At 45.7% G+C, this 24,212-nt stretch overlaps 1 protein-coding gene across 1 annotated transcript; it reads left to right on the plus strand.

The window, feature by feature from the left end:
• Positions 1 to 13,221: 13,221 nt before the first annotated feature.
• CUNH1orf174 (chromosome unknown C1orf174 homolog) lies at positions 13,222 to 23,186 on the plus strand. Its single transcript, XM_004384306.2, has 4 exons — positions 13,222 to 13,310; positions 19,628 to 19,741; positions 20,582 to 21,073; positions 22,291 to 23,186. Exons 1-4 carry the CDS (start codon positions 13,296 to 13,298, stop codon positions 22,402 to 22,404), a joined length of 735 nt encoding a protein of 244 aa, XP_004384363.1. The 5' UTR covers positions 13,222 to 13,295; the 3' UTR covers positions 22,405 to 23,186.
• Positions 23,187 to 24,212: the final 1,026 nt, after the last annotated feature.

Below are 24,212 nucleotides of genomic sequence, written 5' to 3' on the forward strand. Positions count from 1 at the left end.
AGACAAGGCACACACCTCGTCGCCTATTTCTCATCCACGAGCCAACACCCTCAAGAACCGAGAGGTGCGTACAGAGACCAGATAACTAAGCGGGCCCGCCTTCCACCCTGTGCCCAGACTGCGAAAAGGACACAGCCTGGGTTGGGGGTGGGGGGGTGCTTACACTAGAGCAAGACAAAGTGAAACAGTCTCATTACACAGCCAGGAGAGAGCGGGGAGCAGCCAGCCTTGGCAAAGCCACCCCTGAAAAGCAAGGTCACATCCTCAACAGTAGTTCACACCTGTGAGCTGCGGTGAATGGGCAGCAGGTAACCCTAGTGGTGCCACTTGAATTTGCGCACGGTGCTGTGTGTGCAGCACTTAGCTGCCTCGAAATGCACTGACATGTGCTCTAGATTCTTAGGAAACAGCATGCCAGGGACACCAGCAAGGGGATGTTAGCGGGCAGATGCCCTCTAAGGAAACAGGGATTCCTCCAGGCAGAGGAGTAAGCCAGAGTAAGCAAAGACAACCGATACCACGCTGCTCCCTGTGCCCCTGGAGCAGGGCAGTCCCCACATGGAGCCACGTCGCAGGGACACACCTGAAGCCCTGGATGGAGAAAAGGGGACCTTCTGATATCCCGTTTTTGTTCTTAGCTGCCATGGAGTCAGCCCCCAGCTCAGCGACCCCACGCACAACAGAACGAAACACTGCCCTGTCCCGTGCCATCCCCGTGAGCAACTGTAGATTGAACCATTGCGATCCACAGGATTTTCATTGGCTGGTTTTTGGAAGTGGCATGCTGGTCTTAGTATGGAAGCTCCACTGAAACCTGTTCGGCTTCTTAGCAAGACTCAAGCCTCCATCGACAGATGAGTAGTGGCTGCGTATGAGGTGCACTGACCAGGAATTGAACCCAGGTGCACCGCATGGAAGGTGAGAATTCTACCCCTGAACTACCACTGCCTCTGGCATCCCCTAGGATCCCCAGTAACTCAGAGCAGCCTGCCCCACTGGCCCGAAAACTCCTGTTGATTGTTTATTGTAAATTAACCGTTTCCCCTAACAAAAACCTTTCTTTCTCCTGCGAGGCCAGTCACATGGTTTTGGAAAACAGACTACGTTCCTCCCTACCTTGCCTTGTCTTCTGAAGCCAGTGCTGCTGCAGCAGAATCTCTCCAGCCTCCACCTCTAAAAGCAAAATGATGCTCATGTGAGTACATAGAGACCAAAGTAGGCAGGAAGGAGGGAGAATGGAAGTCTCAATGCATAGGGGACACCGAGCTTCTGTTAAGTGTGATGGTACAATTTGAGAATGGATAATGGTGATGGTTGAACATCATGATGAACATAATGTCACCGAACTGTACGTGTGAAGATTTTTAAAATGGCAAATGTTTTGTTACATAAAAATTGTTGTCAGCTGCCGTCAAGTCAGCCCCTGACTCAGAGGTAACCCCATGCACAACAGAATGAAACGCTGCCCAGTCCTGCACCATCCCCATGACTAGTTTCAGATCGGCGTACTGTGATCCTTGGAGTTTTCATTGGCTGATTTTTGGAAGCAGATAGCCAGGCTTTTCTTCCTAGTCTTAGTCTGGAAGCTCCACTAAAACCTGTTCAGCATCAAAGCAACACGAAAGCTGCCACTGACAGACAGGTGGTGGCTGCGCATGAGGTGCATTGGCCAGGAATTGAACCCCAGTCTCCCATGTGGAAAACAAGAATTCTACCACTGAACAATCAATATCCTCTATGCATATATTTACAACAATTAAAATTTTTTTTTAAAAATGCCTCTGAGTAGCTCATCTTTCAAGTGGTTTAAAGTCTGTTGGAAGAAAGGCCTTTTTGCACTGCCTCACTCCTCCTGGGGCCAATACGCCCGCCTTCCAGAAGGTGTTCTATTTCTCAGCCCCTGCCTTTCCCCTGCCTCCACCTGCCCCCTCTGCACAGCCTTCATCACCTTCATTGACAGCCTGGGGGGAAGATGTCCTTATAATGCCTTCTGATGTCCCTGCAGCCAGATGAAGCCCATTTGATTTGAATCCTGATGAAATTTAGTGCTGAGAGGCCACACCAGGGAACAGACCTTGACTTGAGGTCGATTATTCCCAGTCCTAATTGGGACTACATCCTGCCAAAATGTGACATCCGAGAGAGGTGGTGAAGCGGCTGCTGGGTCAGTGTGGTGTCCTCTCCTCGGTGGTCTTCCCCTTAGCCTCTGGTGGCAGGGATGTGGCCCCGAAGCCTGGACTTCAGTGTGGGCAACACTTTGAACACTGGCTGTCCTGAAAAACTTATTATTCCAGAACGTATCCCGAGAATCACTACATGGCCACAGAGGGGAAAACAACCACCAGTTAATGATCATCACATTTATGGGCGAAATTCATTTCTTTGGCGGCTGTCCCTAACGTGTCACTGATGTTTAGCCAAATGGCCAAAAGGGTTATGGAACACGGAAGCATCTGTGAGTGGGAGGCAGAAATAAATCTGCTGCGAGAGACTAATTTACACATTCCGTTTCTCAGTCTGAACCTCTTTTCATGTTTAATATGATTACAGGCTGATTTCCACTAACAACAAACCCCTTGCTCAAAGGCAAGGGAGCTCTCAAAATAGGGCTTTTCAGCTTTATGTTTTTCTTCCTGCATGCCTAAAGGTTCTCATAAAATGGCACTTTTAAAATCTAGCTGGAAATTTAGCCTTTTCCAGGCTCTGCAAATCCCAAGTCTTTTATTCAAAGGACACAGCAACTCTGTTCTCCCTTGAGTAGTTTGCAGGGAGCAGCTACAATGCAACATGGGCAACCACTCCCAAGCCTTTGTGCCCAGATGGCGCCCGGGTTCACCATTTGCACATTCCGTTCTGATTGCAGTTTCATGAAAACCCAAAAGGAGTTTGTTCTTTGTGTTATCAGGAAAACTGAGGCTATGGGTGTTCCCCAAGTTCAGCTGACCTGCAGTATTTCTCTGCTTGCTTCCTGCGTGGATTTTTGACACCCCACGTAGACAGAACGCTTCCCCAGAGTAGGACCCTGGCTGTGTGATATTGCCTGTGGTACTTCTTACAATGCTGAAGCACAAACAAAGAATTCAATTAATATTTGATAAATGAAACAAACGGATTCCAACAGTAGTTACGGGGTGTTGAGAAGATGTCAGGAAACAAGTTCTGGTTTATTCTGGTGGATTTTTATGAGTGCTATGTTGGTGAAATGTGGAGACATGAAAGGTTTTTTCTTTGCAGACATTGACATCCTATTTGCCAAAGTGATTCTGAGTTGCTATGAAGAAAAACTGAAGCACAATTTGATTTTTAGCAAACATGCAGTTAATTGCAAATAAAAGATAAAAGCCAAGAATTAAAAGAAAAGTGAATGAGATTTTAAAAAGAAAAAAAAAGTATCAAAAACTTCTGAATAAGGAAAGCTCTGAGTTTCCTTGCACAAGGGCAAAGAGGAGAGGGGAACAGGCTGTGAGCTTGGGAGGATGTTATCACGCCGGCCTCTGGATGAGCCCATTGAGTTGTGCAATGGATAGTAATCTTCCACTGACCACGAATTTACTGAAACATGAACATGTGTACTCGATACACAGTGGTATCCCAATCCCGGCAGATTGTAGGACATTTGAAGCTGAAAATGGCCTAGTGGTTCTCAAACTTTTTAATATCACACAGCCCTGGTGGCTCAACATTTAAGCACTTGGCTGTTAACCAAAAGGTTGGTGGTTCGAACCCACCCAGTGGCTCTGCAGCAGAAAAACCTGGCAATCTGCTTCCGTAAAGATTACAGCCAAGAAAACCCTATGCGGCAGTTCTACTCTGTCACATGGGGTCAGCATGAGTATGAATCAACTTGACGGCACCCAAGAACAACTATTTGAATCATCTACAATGTCCGCTATAATTCCCTTGAAGTTTAGCCACTAGCAAGAGCTCCCCAAGGTGCAGGCCGCTGGGCTTGTTCCCACAATGTCCATTCACCCACTCCCTCTACCTGCTCCTCTTTCTCCAGCTCAACTTGCTGACACTTTCTACAAGCTTAAAGGCCCACCTCCAGCGCCACCTCCTCCAGAAAGCATCTCTTGACCAACAGAACTCAACAGAGGCCATTTCCTCCTCAACACCGGTGGTTCTCTGAAACCTCTTTGTGGCACTTTCTGACTGTGCTGCTGGAGGTGACTTGTGATTCTCTCCTGTACCCTGCCAGACTCTGAGCCAGCGCATTCACTTTCTACCTCCACTGCTCTGGACCATGTCTCACACCTACTAGGGCCTTGACAAATTTGTGACAAATTGACTCTCTGACTTCCAGAGAGTCAAAACAAAAATTTGAGGAATTAAAATATTTTCCTGAAGAACAGGGCATCAGGATTGGAGGAAGACTCATTAACAACCTGTGATATGCAGACGACACAACCTTCTTTGCTGAAAGTGAAGAGGACTTGAAGTACTTACTGATGAAGATCAAAGATTACAGCCTTCAGTATGGATTACACCTCAACATAAAGAAAAAAATCCTCACAACTGGACCAATAAGCAACATTATGATAAACAGAGAAAACATCAAAGTTGTCAAAGATTTCATTTTACTTGGATCCACAATCAACACGCATGGAACCAGCAGTCAAGAAAACAAATGATGTATTTGCATTAGGCAAATCTGCTACAAAAGACCTCTTTAAAGTGTTGAAAAAGCAAAGATGTCACTCTGAGGACTAAGGTGCTCCTGACCTAAGTCATAGTATTTTCAATTGCCTCATATGCACGTGAAAGCTGGACAATGAATAAGGAAGACCAAAGAAGAATTGATGCCCTTGAATTATGGTGTTGGTGAAGAATACTGAATATAACATGGACTGCCAGAAGAATGAACAAATCTGTCCCGGAAGGAGGACAGCCAGAATGCTCCTTAGAAGTGAGGATGGCGAGACTTCGTCTTACATACTTTGGACATGTTATCAGGAGGGATCAGTCCCTGGAGAAGGACATCATGCTTGGTAGAGGGTCCACGAAAAAGAAGACCCTGGATGAGATGGATTGACACAGTGGCTGCAACAATGGGCTCAAACATAGCAATGACTGTGAGGATGGCACAGGACTGGGCAGTATTTTGTTCTGTTATACATAGGGTCGCTGTGAGTCAGAACTGACTCAACAGCTAACAAGAACAACAACAAAATATTTTCAAGCAGCAGGCAGCCGTCCCACTATTGGGTTATTATTGTTCAGCAAAGTTAGAAGGAGAAGGTGAGCTACGAAAAAAACTTTTATTCAGGTCCATCAAAAAGAGCATAAATTGTACATGTAAAACATGTACAAATGCTTTGCTACATACATATATGTATATGTATGTATATATATGGAACCGAACCCATTGCCATCAAGTCAATGCTGATTCATGGTGACCCCATGTGTTACAGAGTAGAACTGTGCTCCATAGGGTTTTCTTGGCTGTAATCTTTATGAGAGCAGATTTCCAGGCCTTTCTTCCATGGCACTGCTGGGTGGGTTTGAACTGCCAACCTCTAGGTCAGTAGTCTAGTGCAAACCATTTGTGCCACCAGGGACCTACTGTTTTATATATATACTTGTTACACTTTTAAAAAAAAATTTATAAAAAAGAATATTTAAACGAGCAGGCTGCATGCTTTTTTTGCTTGTGATGGTTTTTCTATCTCAGGTTGTTTTGTTTTTAAGAGGGAAAAAATGAACATCTTTCTGTTAAATACACAGGGCAGAGTCTAACGGGCCATCCTTCGTGGCACAGGCCACCATCTGCTGGCAGGAATGAGATGTGCTCCTTTCAGGCCTCTTAACCACTGAGCCACCAGGGCTCCTTGTTAATGAGTCTACTGGCTGCTAATCACTTGAAAATTCTCTTCCACTTTCTTGCCAGCCCTGCAGTGTTTGTGAATGGCGAATATTGATTTGTAGACATACTGGTGTTTATGCAGTGAATCTGTGTTACAGGCGAGAATACAAAGCTCCCTGAGAATCTATAATCCTCAGTTTCTTTGTAGCGCCATCACCACCAACCATCACTCAACAAAGACCTTTCTGAGCACCTACCATGCCCCAGCCTCCATGAGCAAAACCTGACCCCTGCCTGCAGGAAGTTTGCGATCACTGTGGGGGACAGACAGCAAACAAGGATTTGCACACACACCACATGCTGGCCATTCTGAAGGAGTCCCTGGGTGCAAATGGAGAAAGCACTCAGCTGCTAACCAAAAGGTTGGAGGTTCGAGTCCACCCAGAGATGCCTTGGAAGAAATCCCTGGCGATCTACTTTGGAAAAATCATCCACTGAAAACCCCATGGAGCATAGTTCTACTCTGACACACACAGGGTCACCATGAGTTGGAATCGACTGGACAGCAACTGTGCGTGTTTGGTGACCTTAACCCTAGCAGAGCAGGGGGTATAGTTGATTGGGGGTAAAAAAAAAAAAAACTGAAGTGCACACAAGGACCCTAAAAGAGATGTAGAGGAGTCAGCTATGGCTGTGTTTATCCACTGCAATCCAACAGAAAGGACTTGGGAGCCAGGGAGCAGGGTGAGAGAGAATTCGAGAATGGCTCCTATGCCCAGTCCAATGCCTCTGGATCCTCAGGGGAAGCCACCTTCTGTCAGACTTGGACTCTACTGGACTCAACTATGCAAGAAGAGTTCCTGCCTATTTCCTCCTGGTGAGTCTGAAAGGGATGTGGGTCCTGGAGGGTGAAGGAGAGAAGAGGGAATTCCTGGTCACTTCCTCCGAAGAGCCTTGCCTGACCTCCCCCATCCCCACCTGCTGTCACAACACCCTGTGGCTTCTGCCCTATGGCTTTTCATCACCACTGCAAAGTTACAATTCATTATGTGAGTCTTCCATTAAAGCCAGTCTCCCCCACTGCACAATCAGAGCTAAAACAGCAGTCACAGGTCTCATTTTAACTCCCCACGTTATACCCCTGGTGCCCAGGCCCTGGCACAGTATGGGGGCTCAGCAAATACATGCTAAATGAATGAATGAATGAATGCATCATGCTCCAGGAAAGAGGCAGGGGTGGGGGATGGGGGTGGGGGTCACTTCTGGTAATGCCTCCCTGAGGACAAGAAATTTAAGCTGAGTTGCGGTTTGAAAAAACAGAGGTTGCTGGCGGGTTAGGGAGAGAAAGGTTTCCAGGCCAAGGGACTAGCACACATCAAGTGGAGAAGGAGTTTTGCAGGGATCTGGGGACTGAGAGGACAAGGACAGTGAGGGGCAGCCAGGCCACATGAGTCTGGAGAAAGGGCAACAGGGTCAAGCTCACAGGGCCTGCCATGCATTCATTCAACAAACATGTATTGTGCACCTACTGCGTGCTAGACCTGGTTGTTGCTGGGTGCCATCAAGTTGATTCCAACTTATAGAGACCCCATGTGACAAAGCAGAACTGTCCCATAGGGTTTTCTTGGCTGTAGTTTTTATGGAAGCAAATCGCTGGGTCCTTCTCCCTTGGAGCCACTGTGTGGATTTGAACCAACAATCTTTCGGTTAGCAGCCGGGCACTTAACTGTTGTGCCACCAAGGTTCCTTTTGCTAAGACTTAGAGGTTATTTTAAGAAAGTTGGTCTTGATCCTATAAGCAATGGGGAGGTACTGAAGGGCTATAGCAGGGGTCAGGTCACCATTTGATAAATGATCCCTCTGGCTGCTGTGGGTAGTATGGGTGGGCAAGGGGAGAAGTAGAAAACCAGCTGCGCAGCTTTGCAGACTAGAATTAACAGAAACCGGTGACTGATTGGATGTGGGCGATAAAAGACAGCGAGTCATTAAAGATGGCCCTAGGTGTTGGCCTGAGGAGCTGGAAATGTCATTCACAGAGATTGGGAGGGTGAGTGGTGAGGGGGGGCCAGAACACATCTGTGAAAAAAGATCAAGAGTTCCCTTTGGGATGTCAAATTCAAGGTGGCAAGGAGAGACCCAAGCCCCAATCAGGCACACTCAAGCAATGCAGTATTTACCATCAATTGACACTAACCATAAACAACCACGGAGCCAAAGACTGGCTTGTAGCAATCAATCCCAAGTTTATGAGAACTTTGAGCTCTGAAGGGTTCCAAAATAAAGCCACCGAACCAAGCTTATTATAAAACTAATTTCAGTGAAAATGGGACAGGTTAGGTGTTTAATAGAGTATCACTTTGGTTTTCTCTTAACAGCTGGCAGTGATTGTATTAGTTTCCTTTCCAAATAGATTTCCTGCCAGTCACACATTTGTCTTTTCCCTTCTGTGTATACCATGGGAAATAGGATGGTGAGAAGCACAGGACTGGGAAGGAAGATGGATACAACAGGCAATAGGTGTGTGTGTGTGTATGCTCGTGCGCATGTACATATGCATGTGCATGTGCACATTCCCACTGAGATTGCATGTGTCTGTAGTAACTGCCAAAAGCAAACACCACATGGGGTGTGATGAATCACTTTTTATATGGCCTTTCTCGCCGTGATCCTGTAACTCCCACCAAATGATTAGGTGGGAGTATGCAAATAAGATACTTGTGGCCCACCAAGGGGATTGGTCAGTGTCTTAGTTATCTAGTGCTACTATCACAGAAATACCACAAGTGGATGGCTTTAACAATAAAAATTTATTTTCTCACATTTTAGGAGGCTAGGAGTCCAAATTCAGGGCACCAGCTCTAGCAGAAGGCTTTCTATCTCTGTCAGCTCTGGGGGAAAGTCCTTATCTCCTTTCAACATCTGTGGGCCCAGCGTTCCTTGGAAATCTCCATGTGTCTTGGCATCAATCTTACCCTGGGTCTAGGAGGTTCTCAGAAGAGGGACCCCAGGTCCAAAGGACATGCTCCTTTCCCAGCTCTTCTTTCTTGGTGGTAGGAGGTCCCTCAATCTCTGCTCGCTTATTTACTCTCTTTTATATCTCAAAAGAGATTGACTCAAGATACAAACTAATCCTGTAGATCGCGTCCTGCCCCACTAACGTAACTGCCTCTAATTCTGCCCTCATTAAAATCATAGAGGTTAGGATTTGCAACACATAGGACAATTACATCAGATCACAAAATGGAGGACAACCACATGATACTGGGAATCATGCCCTAGCCAAGTTGACACATATTTTGGGGGGACACAATTCAATCCATGACAGACAGCTTGCTAATAATGCAAATAAACTGCATGGTACCCTTGTGGGGGTGGAACCATGCAAATAAGGTGTATGAAACTCTAACAAGGGGATTGGTCATTCTTGCCATCCTACTAGGCTTAAAATGAGCCATCCCGAGATGGAAAGGGGACATCTCACTACCACCGAGAAAGAAGAGCCTGGGTGGAGCATGTCCTTTGGACTTGGGGTCCCTGCACTGAAAACCTCCTAGACCCAGGAGAGAGAGAGAGAGCTGTAACACCACAGATGGCACAAGATGGTGAGAAGCAGCAGTAGAGAAATGGCAGCAAAGAACCAGGAGACAAGTGCAAGACAGCGTGGTAGGCTTCCCAGCCAATGAAGCAAGATGGCTACAGTAAGCAGGCCGACCCACAGAGCGAGAGAACTAAGTGCCTTTGGGCAGGATGCTGGCGGAGTGGGATGCCTCTGGGCACTTGTCTGAGGAGCGGAGTTACATTTGCTGATCCATGGAGCTAGACTGTTGAGCGCCTTTGGTCCAAGGCATACTGGCAGAGTAGAGTACCTCCAGGCACTTATCAGTAGAGCTAAAGAGCTTTGTAATACTTGCCCGAGCAGGGCAGAGGCCATGCTGACCAAAGAGGCCCTAGGGCCAGGGAGAGGCCTGCCTGTGGGCATGGCCGAAAAGCTGTCCTGATCGAAGAACTGTATCTTGAGTCATTCCTGAGCCTGAATTGTAACCTGTTACTTCCCTAATAAACCCCATAATCATGAGTATTGTGTGTGAGTTCTGTGTGGTCATTGCAATGAATTATGGAATCCAGCAGAGAAGTAGAGAGTGCCATAGAAGGGACAACTCGTGTCAGAATTGGTAAAAAGGTTGGAGAGTGGAGGAATGTTTGACCTCCACTTCACAGAAACAAGCTCTGGGCTGATGCTGATGGTGATTCCCCACCCCCACCCCCACCCTGCGCTTGTGAAGTCAGAGGTCAGATGCCCCTGCACCGCCATTTTCACACCACGTGCAATCTAATTTAAAGGACTCCACCTTATTACCTAAAGGTGCATTTTGAAAGAGAAAGGGGAGTCTACCTACCAACAACCAGGCGAGATCCTTAAGCACGCTCACTTTTTATGTACTAAAAAGAGGCATCAACTGTATTTCTGTGCTTTGAGGGAGTCATTCCATACAAGCAGAGAACATTAATGCTTTTGGAAGAGAATATGAATCACACCTCTGCTATGGAACAATGCACAGAGGGACCCTCAAGCAGTACATGAAGCTGTAGTACAACATAGTTCACTTTTCAACCTTTATAGCTTAACTGGAAAACCTAATGCTTCTGACAAAACTGCCTGATTTAAATGTTCTCACCTACAAAAATAATAATAATAATAAAAGGAAATCCCACTTTCATTCATTTTCAAGGTACAGTCTGTGGATGCTGTGAGCACTTTTATTTGAGCAGAGCTCCACCGGTACAGCTTGTAGGCTAGTACATGGACAACGTGCCAGATGTCTGACAAAGTTAAAGGAAGGAGATGAGGCTTTGGTGTTCTTCAGCCACTGACATGGCTTTAGCGCCCAGATGTCCTTTTCTGAGGGACACATGGTAAAGTCCAGAGAATTGGGGGCCTGGAGTGTTTAAGGACAAGGCTAGATTTCATTTTATTTTTAAAACTCTTACAAATGGAAAAGCAGCCATCTGGTTTTATAAGTACATCCCTGAGCTGATGAGAGCCAGGACTTTGTCAGGGGCTTTGAAAAGGGACCAGGATGCTCACTGAGCAGCCTGCATCTTCACCAGGACAGAGGAGGGTTTGGGGAGAGAAAATCCCAGTTGAAAGATTGAAGCGCAGGGAAAAATGTAATCATTTTAAGGGAGTTAATCCAATTAAAAGAAGAGGGCCAGATGTTTTTCATTTCCACCCAGTGCAAGGAAGAGGCTTAGCCAGAGGCTGAGGAGAATGAGGTGAAGGTCGAGGGCTGGGGGTTCGTTAATGCAACACCATACAGCGTCAAGGACCAGACCCCAAACCTGGCACCGGGAAATGGTGGCAAGAGACACCAACACTGCACCAACTGAGCTCCACTGTGGAACCTGGGAAGCAGCCCAGGTGGCACAGTGGTTAAGTGCTTGGCTGCTAACCGAAAGGTCAGTGATTTCAACCCACCAGCCGCTCCACGGGAGAAAGGTGTGGCAGTCTGCTTCTGTAAAGATAACAGCCTTGAAACCTTATGGGGCAGTTCTTCTCTGTCCTATAGGGTCCCTGTGAATCAGGATCTACTCGAAGGCAGCGGGTTTGGTTTTGGTGGGACCTGGACTCTCTGAGGCTCAGTTTCCTCAGCTGCAACAATAGCATCCACTTCACAAGGTGAAAGGCAATGTAAATGAAACTTTAAGCTCCTCCCTGGCATGAGGTAACCTCTGCAAATTACAGGGTATATTGAGCCCTGACACCAATCGTCTGCCAGTCCGTCATACTGTGGTGGCTTGCGTATTACTATGATGCTGGAAGCCATGCCACCAGTATTTTAAATACCAGCAGAGTTACCCATGGTGGACAGGTTTCACCGGAGCTTCCAGACTAAAACAGACCAGGAAGAAAGGCCTGGCAGCCTACTTCTGAAATCAGCCAGTGAAAACCCTCAGGATCACAACAGAATATTGTCCAGCTCACTTGCTTTGGTAACACCATCATGAGGGATCAATCCCTGGAGGACATCATGTTTGGTGGAGGCCCAGTGAGGGTTAAGGAGGCCCTAGGTGAAATGGATTGCCACAATAGCCACACGATGAACTCAAACATGCTGGCGATAATTGAGAATGATGAAGAACTGGGCAAGGTTTTGTGACCCTAATACTCCCCAGCATGTTTTCTCCTTTTCAAAATGGGCAGCTGAGAGCTTGACATAACTAAGGCCATGATAAACCTGTAAGTTTTTTTTTTCCTTTTTTCTTTGTCCTCTCCTTTCAGCATACCTTTGTTAACGACTTTGTTTTGCTCTGTCCTACCACCTGTGGCTTATGACCCCCCACAGGAAGATTACAGCCCAGATGTCTGACATGTATATCTTAAGCCTGATAAGGACACGTCTGGCATGTATCTCTTCAGTATGATAAACAGTCTTGTGTAATTACCTTGTCATGAATAACGGCCATGCCACCTGTGGGCTACAAAGACACTTGTAACCTTTGTAAAAATCATACATAAGCTCTAATGTAAAAATGTCTTCTGGGACTCCACAGAGACAGCCTGCGTTGCTGTTGGATCCCTGTTCATGGCCACCTCCTAAATAAACTATCTCACTTTTTCTGACTTTGAGTTTATTTCATTGGCTCGACTGCTCCAGGGTACGGACTCTAATCGAGCAACAGTTTTGTTCTGTTGTACATAAGGTTGTCAAGAGTCGGAGTCAATTCGATGGTAGCTAAAAACAACGAGCCTAAGATAAAAACTGTCTTATCTCCACTTTGGCAAAGCTCCACCAGCAAGAAATGCCAAACTACCGCCGGGTGTGCCCTCTGTGGAGAGGAGGGCTGCTCAGAGCATCGCGGTTGGACCCTCCCCACCATAACTTGGAAGAGAAGGGCGCCTTAGGCCTGTACACTCACGCCTGGATGGAGCTCCACGCGCTCGTCCAACACTGTTAATTGCTAAGGAAACCCCGCCTCTCCAGTAAGTGTTGAGAAATCACTTCCTGCCTCTGCTAGGCACGCGACCACAGGCTTCAAAAAGTGCCTCTCACAAATATGGCCGTCTTCCCCTCTTAAACACGATGGCCATAAAGACACCAAGGAGAAAACCAAAATAAATCCGTTGCCGTCAAGTCGATTCTGACTCACAGCGACCCAACGACTGACGATGCTCACAATCTTTGCCATACGCCCTTCTTAAACATGGCGACTGAAGAGGTGTCAAGCGAAGGCGCCCCTCACAAACATGGCCGCCTAAGCGCCCTCCGGTTTCAGCGTCCCGCCCCAGGCTCCGCGCGCTGAGCCGCGCCCCGCCCGCTCACGGAAGAAGTCAACTTTGTTGGGTCACATGCCTATGAACTGGGCTGTGATTGGCCAACTCTCTGGAGACGTCAGACGCCGCGACGCGAACTGAGGCCTCCCGGTTGCTCCTCCGCTGAAAGCGTTAGGGCTTCGCGGAGGCGGCGGCGTCAGGGGCGCGCCGCTCACACTCATGAGGAGCCGGAAGGTGAGGGGGGGCGGACGGGCGGGCGCTGCGCTGGGAGGCGGGGGTGGCGGGCTCGAGGAAGGGGGCTGGGAGGAGCCTCAGACCGAGGGACGGCCTCCCCCGGGCCTTGCCTGCGGAAGGGGGGGTCCCTTGCTCTTGACCCCAGACTCGGGCCTCGCTTGCGGGAAGGGAATCCCCAGTACGTGACCCCCAGCCTCGAACTTCGCCTGCGGGAAGGTTTCTCGAATGTCATACAGCCTTTGGTTTCCTGGTGTGCAGAATGAGGCAATGATGTGGCCGCCCCAGAGGGCGCCTGGTGACCCTCCCATCCCCACTACCCGCCCCTTCCGAGCTGCACCCTAGCATTCTCATTTGTTCAATGGGAGAAGCCGCAAACATGTGCATTCCAACTCCTCTCCTTTTTGCCCTTTTGCGTGCTTTTACTTCAGTCTGTCTGTATCTCTGCTTCTGTGAAGTGTGTCTCCTGTAGACAGCATATAGTTGCATCACGTTTTGTTTTTTTAATCCAGTCTGACAATCTCTGCCTTTTGATTAGATTGTTTAATACATTTGCATTTAATGTTATTATTGATAAAGTTGAATTTATGTCTGCCACTCTTAATTTTTGTTTGTGTCATGTCTTTGTTTCTGTATTCCTCCTTCACTGCTTTCTTTTGCGTTCAGTGACATCTGATATAGCATTTTGATTTCTTTAATGATTTTTTTACTATATATTTTTAATTGCTTTTTTAGTTGCACTTCTTAACACATCAGATCCAGCTTCAGATTGATAGCAACTTAATACCAGTGAGATATAGAAATGTTACTCTTATGTATGGCCTGGCTATCTACTTCTGAAAAATCAGCCATTGAAAAACCTTACGGAGCACAGTTCTACTTTGACACACATGGGGTCCAGTCGACTCCAGCTGAGTTGTTCTACCCATTACCCAGTAATATGTTGTTATAGTTATTTACCTTCTGTGGTCATTTCCTTACCCCAGTACAGCTTTGCTTCCACCTCCCTTGTGTTGTTATTGACAAATATATTTCTATGTATATTATATATGTTGATGTTAGGTGCCGTTAAGTTCATTTCCAACTCATAGCGATCCTATGTACAACAAAACAAAGCACCTCCCAGTCCTGCACCATCTTCACAATCGTTATGTTTGAGTCCATTGTTGCAGCCACTGTGTTTGTCAGTCCGTCTTATTGAGGGTCTTCCTCTTTTTCGCTGGCCCTCTACTTTACCAAACATGATGTCCTTCTCCAGGGACTGATCCCTCCTGATAACATGTCCAAAGTATGTGAGACATAGTCTTGCCATCCTTGCTTCCAACATTCTGGCTATACTTCTTCCAAGATAGATTTGTTCATTCTTTTGGCAGTCTATGGTGTATGCAATATTCTTCACCAACACCACAATTCAAAGGCGTCAGTTCTTCTTCGATCTTCCTTATTCATCATCCAGCTTTCACATGCATATGAGGTGATTGAAAACACCATGGCTTGGGTCAGGCGCACCTTACAGAATTGCTTTTGTAAATTACCTAAGAGAAGAAAAAGACATTTGACTGTATGAATCGTAGCAAATCACGGATAACTTTGCGAAGAATGGGAATTCCAGAGCACTTATTGTGTTTGTGTGGAACCTGTACATAGACTAAGAGGCAATTGTTTGAGAAGAACAAGGGCATACTGCGTGGTTTAAAATCAGGAAAGGTGTGCATCAGGGTTGTACCCTTTCACCATACTTATTCAATCTGTATGCTGAGCAAATAATCTGAGAAGCTAGACTGAAGAACGCAGCATCGGGATTGGAGGAACATTCGTTAACAACCTGCAATATGCAGATGACACAACTCGCTTGCTGAAAGCAAAGAGGACTTGAAGCACTTACTGGTGAAAATCAAAGACTACAGCCTTCAGTATGGATCGCATCTCAACACAAACAAAACAAATCCTCACAACTGGATCAATAAGCAACATCATTATAAACAGGAAAGATTGAAGTTGTCAAGGATTTCATTTTACTTGGATCCACAATCAATGCCCATGGAAGCAGCAGTCAGGAAATCAAAGGACATATTACATTGGGCAGATTTGCTCCAAAAGACCTCTTTAAAGTGTTAAAAATCAAGGATAACGCTTTGAAGACTAAGGTGCGCCTGACCTAAGTCATAGTATTTTCAGTCACCTCATACGCATGCGAAAGCTGGACAATGAATAAGGAAGACTGAAGAAGAATTGATGGCCTTGAATTGTGGTGTTGGCAAAGAACATTGAATATACCATGGACTGCCAGAAGAACAAACAAGTCGGTCTTGGAAGAAGTACAGCTAGAGTGCTCCTTGGAAGCAAAGATGGCGAGACTTCGTCACATGTACTTTGGACATGTTATCAGGAAGGATCAGTCCCTGGAGAAGGACATCATGCTTGGTAAGGTAGAGGGTCCGTGAAAAAGAGAAGACCCTCGACAAGACAGATTGACACAGTGACTGCAACAACGGGCTCAGACATAGCAGTGTTGTGAGGGTGGCGCAGGGCCGGGCAGTGTTTCGTTCTATTGTACAAAGGGTCATTTTGAGTTAGAACCAACTCAGCGGCACCTAACAATAACGACAACAATAAGAAAGGCGAAACAGTATGCACTTACACTGTCTTTTATAATTATACACTTCTACTGGTGCTTTTTTCCCCCCATCATGTGGATTTGAGTTGTGGTCTGGGGTCACTTACTTTCAGCCTGAAGAATTTTCTTTAGTATTTCTTGTCAGACAGGTCTGCTAGCAGCAAATTCTGTCAGTCTTTGTTTATCTGGGAAGGTCTTTTGCCTTCATTTTTTATCAGTAGCTTTGCTGCATATAAGATTCTTGGTTGACAGTTGAGTTTTTTGTTTTGTTTTTTCCTTTGAGTACTTTACATATATCCCACTGCCCTCTGGCCTCTGGTGTTTCTGTTCAGCAGTCAGCTGTTAACTCATATTATGTTTCCTTGTGAGTGATGGGTCTTTTTTCTCTTGCTGTTTCCAAGATTTTCTCCTTGTCTTTAATTTTCAGCATTTTTACTATGATGTGTTTGTGGCTGTCTTTGAATTTATTCTACTTGGAGTTTGTTGAGCTTCTTGTATGTATAGGTTATTGTTTTTCAGTAAATTTGGGAAGTTTTTAGGCATTATTTCTTCGAATATTTTTTCTGCTCCTTTCTCTCCTCTCATTGTGGTACTCCACTTACACACGTTGGTATGTTTAATGGTGGCCCACGGTTCTTTGTAGCTCTCTTCAGTGTCATCATTTTCCCTCTGTTCGTTGTTCATCATTCTTTTTTTCCTCTCTGTGCTTCAGCTTGCGTAGTCTCTGTCAATCTATCTTCAAGTTCGTTTTATTGACATTTTTTGATGAAACATTGTTATCATGCTTCCTTTACTTTTTTAATCATAGTTTCCTTTAGTTTTGTTTGTTTGTTTTAACATCCTATAATGACTGCTTTGAAGTCTTTTTCTGTTAAATTCAACATCTGGTCACTTTCAAAGGCAGTTTCTGTTTCCGAGGTTTTTTTTTTTTTCCTCTGGTCTACTTTCCCATTTCTTTGCATGTCTTGTTGGAAATGGGACATTTTAGATAATCTGTTGTAGCACTCCAGGTACACTCCCCCCTGGGGCTTGTTACTGTTATTTGCTTATTTGTTTAATGATTGGCTGGATTATTTTAGTGAAGTCTATTTACCCCCACCCAGCACAGGGTTAAGTTTCTGATGTTGCTTCTCAGGGCTGTGCAGCTTTAGGTGTGCCAGCAGTCACCCTGGGATGACACTGGTAGTGGTAGGGCTCTCATCCATGCTTTCTCTAACCACACCTAGCTTTTAAACTCCGTGTTAAGAGCTGCGGCTGCTGTTCAAAAGGTCAGCAGTTCGAATTCACCAGTCACTCCTTGGAAACCCCATGGAGCAGTTCTACTCTACCCTGTAGAGTTGCTACGAGTCGGAACTCGGCACTGGGTTTGGTTTTGGTTTTTGGTAATTGCTAATTGATTGCTCAATTGTTTTCAACATCCTGGGGCATAAATTGCTCTACACAGACTAATCCGATAAATTCTGATTCCTTTGAAAGAATAGTTTTTGAGGTCAGTGTTTGCTGTTCTAACCCCAGGGGGGCTCCTCCCCAGTAGCTGGCCTACAGTTTAGCCTATATCCTAAATCTCCTCCCAGTTGCCTTTACCCCAGCCTCCACCATTCTTGAGAGCGTCCTTAGGTTTAAACTTCATGCTTTGTTGCAAATGAAATCACTCTTTTGGGAAGAGATTCCAGAAAACCAAAGCTATTGCCATCAAGTTGATTCTGACTCATAGTGACCCTATAGGACAGAGTAGAACTGTCCCACAGGGTTTCCAGGGAGCAGCTGGTGGATTCGAACTGCCGACTTCTTGGTTAGCAGCCGTAGTTCACTGTAGCTCTTAACTGCTGTGCCACCAGGGCTCCGGGAAGAGATTAGGAGCTGTTTTATGGCCTGTTTCTCCCCCTCCCCAGGCAACAGCATCTCTGAGCCAGGGCTCTGGAGCTGGGGACAGTGACACCCTTCTCTCTGAGTCACACACATAGACACACAGCCACTCTAGGCACTGAGTGCTCAGTTGTGGGGAAGCAGTCCGAGGTCCTCTCAGTTTGCTTTTCCTGGTGTGAACCCCCACCCCCATGAGCAGGGGAAGGGCTATGGGAGCCCCAGTCTTCTCAGAGCACCACCCCAAAGTAGAGCCTCCGATCCATGAGTGGGGGCTGAGTGGTGGAAAGGAACCCCACCTCTAGACTGCCATTTGCGTAGGACGTAGCCTCAGCAACAGGTAGCTGGGAGCAGAATGAGAAACACTGAGAGGTCCTGTTCCTCCCAGGGAGATGCCCTCTGGCTGGGAGCTGGAGGAAAAAGGAGCCCCATGTGCTTGACTGCAGCCTTCTGGAGTGAAGTCTCCCCGGGGCTGAGCTCAGAAGGGTGGAAGGAGGGCACAGTCTTGTTTCAAATACCAGAAACTCACCTTTCTTACCAAATTTTCATAGTTTTCTCGAATAGTTATTTCCTCATTTGCCGTTTGCCTTTAGGACCATTTCTACTAGCTTTAGGTTTTCATTTTTTATCTTATATTTTCACCCGTTTCAATGTGGAGCAGGCCAGCAGAGCTCCTCGTGTATCATGCTGGAAGTCGATCTCTTACAGCCCTTTTTGGGAAACTACATTTTTGCTCTGACATTCCAGTTTTTAACCAATCTACTTGAAGGGAGAGGGAGGACCTCCTAAATAAATTTAGTATATTTACTATTCACTTTTAATTGTTTTCCAAGTTTTGAGTTAAGCTTTAAAATGTATTATTTTCTAAGTGCAATATGGTGTTCCGGGACTGGATCCTAGAATAGGAAAAGGACGTTAATGGAAACACTGATAAAATTTAAGTAAAGCCTATAGTTTAGTTAATAGTATTAGGCCAGTGTTAATTTTTTAGTTTGACAAACGTACCATGGTTATGTTAACATTAGGGGAAGCTGCATGAAGGTTTTAAATTTTATTATTTCAATTTATTTCTTTCTCGTTATTAGAAAACTTATCTTTGTGTTCAGAATAAAGTAGAAGTGGGCCAGTTTGTTACTTTAAGACTTACCAGACAGAAGTTCACTGCTTTAAACTAGTAGGATTAGGGCTGTGTCTACCTATAATTTAAGGGAGGAGGTATGGGAGAGATTGGCTTTTTTCATTTTACCTTTTATCAAGAACTTTGAGACCATAGTAAAAGTTTGAGAACTTTCTGATGAAGGATATTTGCTGTTTATTCTAAGCATGTTTGAAGTTGGTTTAATATCTGTTAACTCACAAATAGGAGCCCTGGGGGCACAACAGTTAAGTGCTTGGCCCTAACTGAAAGGTTGGCAGTTCGAACCCACCCAGCAGCTCCATGGGAGAAAGACCTGGAGATCTGCTCCCGTAGGTTACAACCTAGAAAACCCTGTGGGGCAGTTCTACTCTGTCACATGGGATTGCTGAGTCAGGAATCAACTAACAACTCACAAATGGTGGTTCTTAAAGGGGGAAAATTGTCCCAAGCTTTCAAAATCATGGAAAGAGCAGATCCTGTTATCTTAGACCCAGAAAGAGCTTTGTTTGAATTTGCACATTTAGGACACCAGAGCCTTTCCATGAAGATAATAAAAATGTATGTGGAGGAGGAGGTTGTCCTCTAAAATATGAGAGTCATCTTGGATCACTCAGGTTTGTCTTTAGAGAGGACATTTTAATCTCCATGCTTGTGTTTCTTTCCACAAGAGAGTTTTCTGATGAAGCCTTTGGTCTGGTCTAGCTCACAGATGGAGTGCGGTCTTCAGCCCGCCTGAGGAGCCGAGGGTGCCCAGCAGCCGAGTTGGCCTCTGCACAGGAAGTGGATGTCCCCAAATCGTCCAAGGCTTTGTGTCTGGTAAGCCCTCATCACTGCCAGAAATGCCAGGATCTTGACTCATGTATCCATTTTTATAAAAAGTGTCCCCCAAGATGTGTCAGTATCAGAAAAAATACTGAATGTTGCCTACATATCTGGGGGGAGGGGATGTCTTAAAGGAAATGGTAATGGTACTGTAATTATCTTCTGAAAAAGTACGCTCTCCAGTCCAGGGGTTTGCCGGCCACCAGGGTGCATATGCGCGCGCACGTGTGTGTGTCTCAGACCCAGTTTTGAACACATACCTTTGCTCATCACTCTATTTCTGATGCATTCCCTGAGTGGTGCTGGTATATTACTCTGCTACATCACCCTTAGATGTTTTAAGAGAAAGGTAAAGTGGGCCAAGAAAAGGAACCTGCTATCACCTGCGATTCAGTATAATGCAGCTGTCCTTTCCAAGGAGTTTTAGTTCCTGGGGTGATGCAGTTTGTTCATAGGTAGACCTGCTTGGTTGAGCCCAAGGCCCCGGGTCCAAATGGGACATGGCTGTGCACCAGCAACCAGCATAGCACCACTCGAGTACTGTGCTCATTAGGATTTTGTTGAAAATATATAAGCCTGTGCTTTTGGATTTGCCTTAGGAGCTGTAATACCCTAGGGAAAACCGACTGGTGTGTGGGGGTGTGTCTAGACATGTTACCACTTTGGATTCTGCTCCTTCTGCGGCACAGCAGTGACACAGCCCTGACTGAATGGCTCCAGCTGCAGCATTTACACTGTTTACGTTGTGAGAATAAACATTCACCTCTGGGATGAGATGTTTTTTGTTTGCTATCCTTAGTCTATTCTTCCTTTGCATCTTTTTTTTCTTGACAGACTTCGTCGTCACACAAATCCACTGACAAGCGAACTTCCAAGAAGTTCAAGTATGACAAAGATAATCTTGTGAAATCAGAGTTACAGAAGCTCATCCCTAAAAGTGCTGGTGCTTCCTTGCCGAAAATAGCACCCAAGACCCCTTGTGCAAACGAGCCTCTGGAGCTTGGTGGACATCACGCGGAGCCCCCAGGCAACGAGGCTGGTGCTTCTGCGCAGCAGGAGGGTGAAGGCCCCCTCCTCGGTCACTGTGGCATCCTGAAGGACGGGTGCCCCACACAGACTGATGATGGCTTGTCCCTGCCAAAGCACAGTGCTGCTTCTGAAGCAGAAGTGTCTAACAGCAGCTCCACAGCACGGGATGAGTCAGCACTGGAGGCTGAGGGGGCACAGAAGCCACCACTTCAGATGGACAGCAGTGTCTTTCTTGACGACGACAGCAACCAGCCCATGCCTGTGAGCCGGTTCTTCGGGAACGTTGAGCTCATGCAGGTAAGATCAGCATCATCTTGCCTCCATCAGCAAACCGTAGGGTCGAATTATGTATTCCTAAATGACCGCATGTAAATAATGTTGTTGTTAGGTGCTGTCAAGTCAGTTTCGACTCATAGCGACCCTATGTACAACAGAACAAAACACTGCCTGGCGCCCTGACTCAACAGAGAGCCCCTGACAGCACAGGAGATGAGTGGGGTGCAGAACTCAAATTCTGGTAAAAAGACCAGACTTAGTGGTCTGACTGAGACTGGAGGGACATGGCCTGAAGACATGGCCCCTAGACTCTCTCTTAACCCAGAACTAAAACCATTTCTGAAGCCAGCTCTTCAGACAAAGAATACACTGGACTATAAGACATGAAATGATACTCATGAAGAGAGTCCTTCTTAGTTTAAGTAGATAGATGAGACTAAATGGGCAGTTCCTGTCCAGAGGCAAGATGAGAAGGCAGAAAGGGATAGGAGCTGGTTAAATGAACACGGGAAATCTGGGGTGGAAAGGAGGAATGTACGATCACATTATAGGGATAGCAACTAGGGTCACATAACAATGTGTGTATAAATTTTTGTATGAGATACTATTTTGAGCTGTAAACTTCCACCTAAAGCACAATTAAAAAACACTGCCCGGTTCTGCACCATCCTCAACAATCGTTTCTATGCTATACCTCGATAAAAGATAAAAATACAAAACAATAATAATCATAATTTCCACTCCAGAGGAGAAAGTGAAAGCATTGCTAGTTGAGGGCACCCCCACGTTCCCCCCACTGAGAATCACCACCACTGTGGGACGGATGCTGGTGGGTGGTGTCAAGCCCCAGCCGTGTATTGATTGAGTACCTCTGGGCCTCACACTGCAGAGCTATGAAGTCATATTTATAATTCTTTAAATGTCTACCCCATGCTTGCTGTTCTTTTGTTTTTCACCCCATGTTTTCCCTTTTATTTCTCACTTGGTCAATCCAGGAGGGAATAAGCCCTCATGCATAGAACTGGCACCACAACTCAGTCGTTTCTGGCTATCTAAACGTGAGGGCCAAACAAAACACGTGGGGTCGCCATGAGTCGGAATCGACTTGATGGCAGCTAACGACCAAGGGCAGGGCCAGTCTGCAGGGCCCAGAGCTAGCTGGTCTTGGTGAATTGCGAATGCACATGTGGATATAGTGTTGTTATCCATCACTGAAGTCAGTGTTTTTTCCCCACAAGGACCTTCCACCTGCGTCTTCAGCTTGTCCTTCCATGAGCAGACGAGAATTCAGGAAAATGCATTTCAGAGCCAAAGATGATGACGACGATGAAGATGATGATGCAGAAATGTAGATAATAAAAACGCACAAAGTAATTTCTTTCGTATTTAGTGTAGTTAGCAACCTGGCAATTATGCAAATGACAGGATTCATAAAAAATTCAACTCCAGGGGAACTTATTCTTGATCAAACTTCAGAATGGAACCATTGAAGTCAACACATAGTGCAAACTCCCAATAGCTGCAGAAGGTTTATTGATACGAACCATAACAATCTTGGGGATTATAAAGCTGCTGTTTCTATGTGGATGTATTTTCATATATGAATATGGTTCATGTCAGCTGAGGGGGTTTAGGGTTAGATGGTGGAGACCTTTCACTTAAGCTCTTTAGTTTTGATAATATGCAGGTTTATTTTCCATTGTCAGAATTTGGTCATTCTTGTGATTCATTCAGTGCTAGTTCTTAAAGAACTCTATTTCGTTGTATATGAAGCTAATGTTTACCTTAGAAATTTTGCAAGCATGTATAGGAAATAAATATATTTTGAAAATATTTTTAAGTCTTAATTATGTCCCTAAAACTGCATTCCTTTCCCAAATGTTTGAGAGCCCAGTGGAGAGAATGGGTTGTGCTCTAAGGTTTAGACTTGTGAGGCTGTGCCAGCCTTTTGTACTCACTACCAGCCCAAGAAGTGAGGCCTTGAGCACAGATGGTTCTGGGTGTGAAGAGACGAAGACCTTTCCTTGTGCGGGGTGTGGGGTTTCTGAACTTCTGTGTCTTGCTCATCATTGCTGTAGAAGAGTAGGAACGGGTAGAGAGTGGTTAGCACATTTGTTACCCTGTTGGTGCAGAAGGCAACTAGCCAGTGAAGGCTGTGCTCTCCTGGTTTAGACGTGTTGCTGGGCACAGCCACTCCGACAGGGTCAACATCGAGGAGGGCCTCGTGATGTTTTCACCCTACCAGGGTTGACATCCAGGACGCCTTGTGACGTTCTCACCAGTGGACTGTGAAGAGATGCCATGTAGGGTGAAGCAGTGGATGGACCTCCCCACTGTCTCTTCCTGCCGCCATCTCCGGGACTTACGGAGCAGCCAGGAGGAGGGAGCCTGGGTCCCAGTTACTGACCACAAAGAGGAAAAGTACCTGCAGTGCAGAAAGACCATTTGGGTCTCTCATGCTATGCAAAAGAGTTTGATTGCTTTCAAGCTATTATACATTCTTGGTTTAGTTATAACAGCCGCTAGGTTTAACCGCATTAAAATATCCTTTGAAGCACAGGAAGTATTTTACATTACAGATAAATTGGGAGCAAAATGTAGCTGAAGTGCACTGTAAGAAATTTTTCAACTCTTACCATTCAAAAACTGCCCTCATTGAAGTATTTCCCTAGCAGTCATTCTTTGCTTCCCATGTGATCGTTTTCGCATTAACAGTTGTGACCTTCACCTACTCTGAATAATTTTGTGATTTATTGATTGATGGGCTACTCTATATTTAGTAATTGGAAAACGTTGCTTGAGAAGTCATTTTATGGTAACCAGGGAAAATAATGTACAACTTCAGATGAGTGACTATCAATCACAGCACCTTGTATTAGTGGTAATTGATTTGAGAATTTTGTCTTCCCTGTAAACTAATTCAAGGAGCCCTGGTGGCACAGTAGTTAGTGCTCGGTTGCTAACCAAAAGGTCAGCAGTTCGAACCGACCGGGTTCTCTGGGTAAGAAGGATGTGGCAATCTGCTTCCATAAAGATTACAGCCTTGGAAACCATGGTGCAGCTCTGCTCTGGTCCTGTAAAGTCGCTGTGAGTCAGAATTCACTCAACGGCATTAGGTTTGGTTTTTGGTTGTAAGCTAACTTGAGTGAGCAACGCTGTC

The sequence above is a fragment of the Trichechus manatus genome, unplaced genomic scaffold (assembly GCF_000243295.1).
Source record: "Trichechus manatus latirostris isolate Lorelei unplaced genomic scaffold, TriManLat1.0 scaffold00122, whole genome shotgun sequence".
Lineage (NCBI taxonomy): Eukaryota > Metazoa > Chordata > Mammalia > Sirenia > Trichechidae > Trichechus > Trichechus manatus.